Source organism: Penaeus monodon, chromosome 32 (genome assembly GCF_015228065.2).
Source record: "Penaeus monodon isolate SGIC_2016 chromosome 32, NSTDA_Pmon_1, whole genome shotgun sequence".
Lineage (NCBI taxonomy): Eukaryota > Metazoa > Arthropoda > Malacostraca > Decapoda > Penaeidae > Penaeus > Penaeus monodon.
In genome coordinates this window covers 26,316,032-26,316,378 of record NC_051417.1, presented here as the reverse complement: position 1 = coordinate 26,316,378, position 347 = coordinate 26,316,032, and the positions used below count along the sequence as shown (strand labels likewise).

Genomic DNA, 347 nt, shown 5'->3' with positions numbered 1-347 from the left:
AAGTAATGAACATTAATATCTTCACTACAGGTTTTGAAGATAATCATCCAGTACCGCCACACCACCTCCATTTTTGATGACTTCCTCCACTATGAAAAACGGCAGGAAGAGACGGAGACACGCAGGCATCCTAATACTTATAAGGTATATTGTTTGCACCTTTGAAAGTGCATATACTTTGTGGACTTCTTTGGTGTTAGTGCTAAGTATGGGGCAAATAATACAATTAGTGCCTTACTACATCCTATATATCACATTTTTTGTTTGTAATGATTAGATTACTTAACCCATTTTCTTTCAATTAAAAACTTAACCACATGCTGATGGGGAATGTTTTCTCTGGAGTA

General features: G+C 36.0%; 1 protein-coding gene across 1 annotated transcript in view; it reads left to right on the top strand.

Annotated features, from left to right (window-relative positions):
• LOC119593770 (YTH domain-containing family protein 3-like) overlaps positions 1–347 on the top strand; it is a gene marked incomplete in the record, with an annotated part of 24,099 nt that overhangs the window by 22,362 nt on the left and 1,390 nt on the right. Inside the window, 1 exon segment of the mRNA XM_037942789.1 lies at positions 31–144. Coding sequence (XP_037798717.1) covers positions 31–144 — 114 coding nt within the window.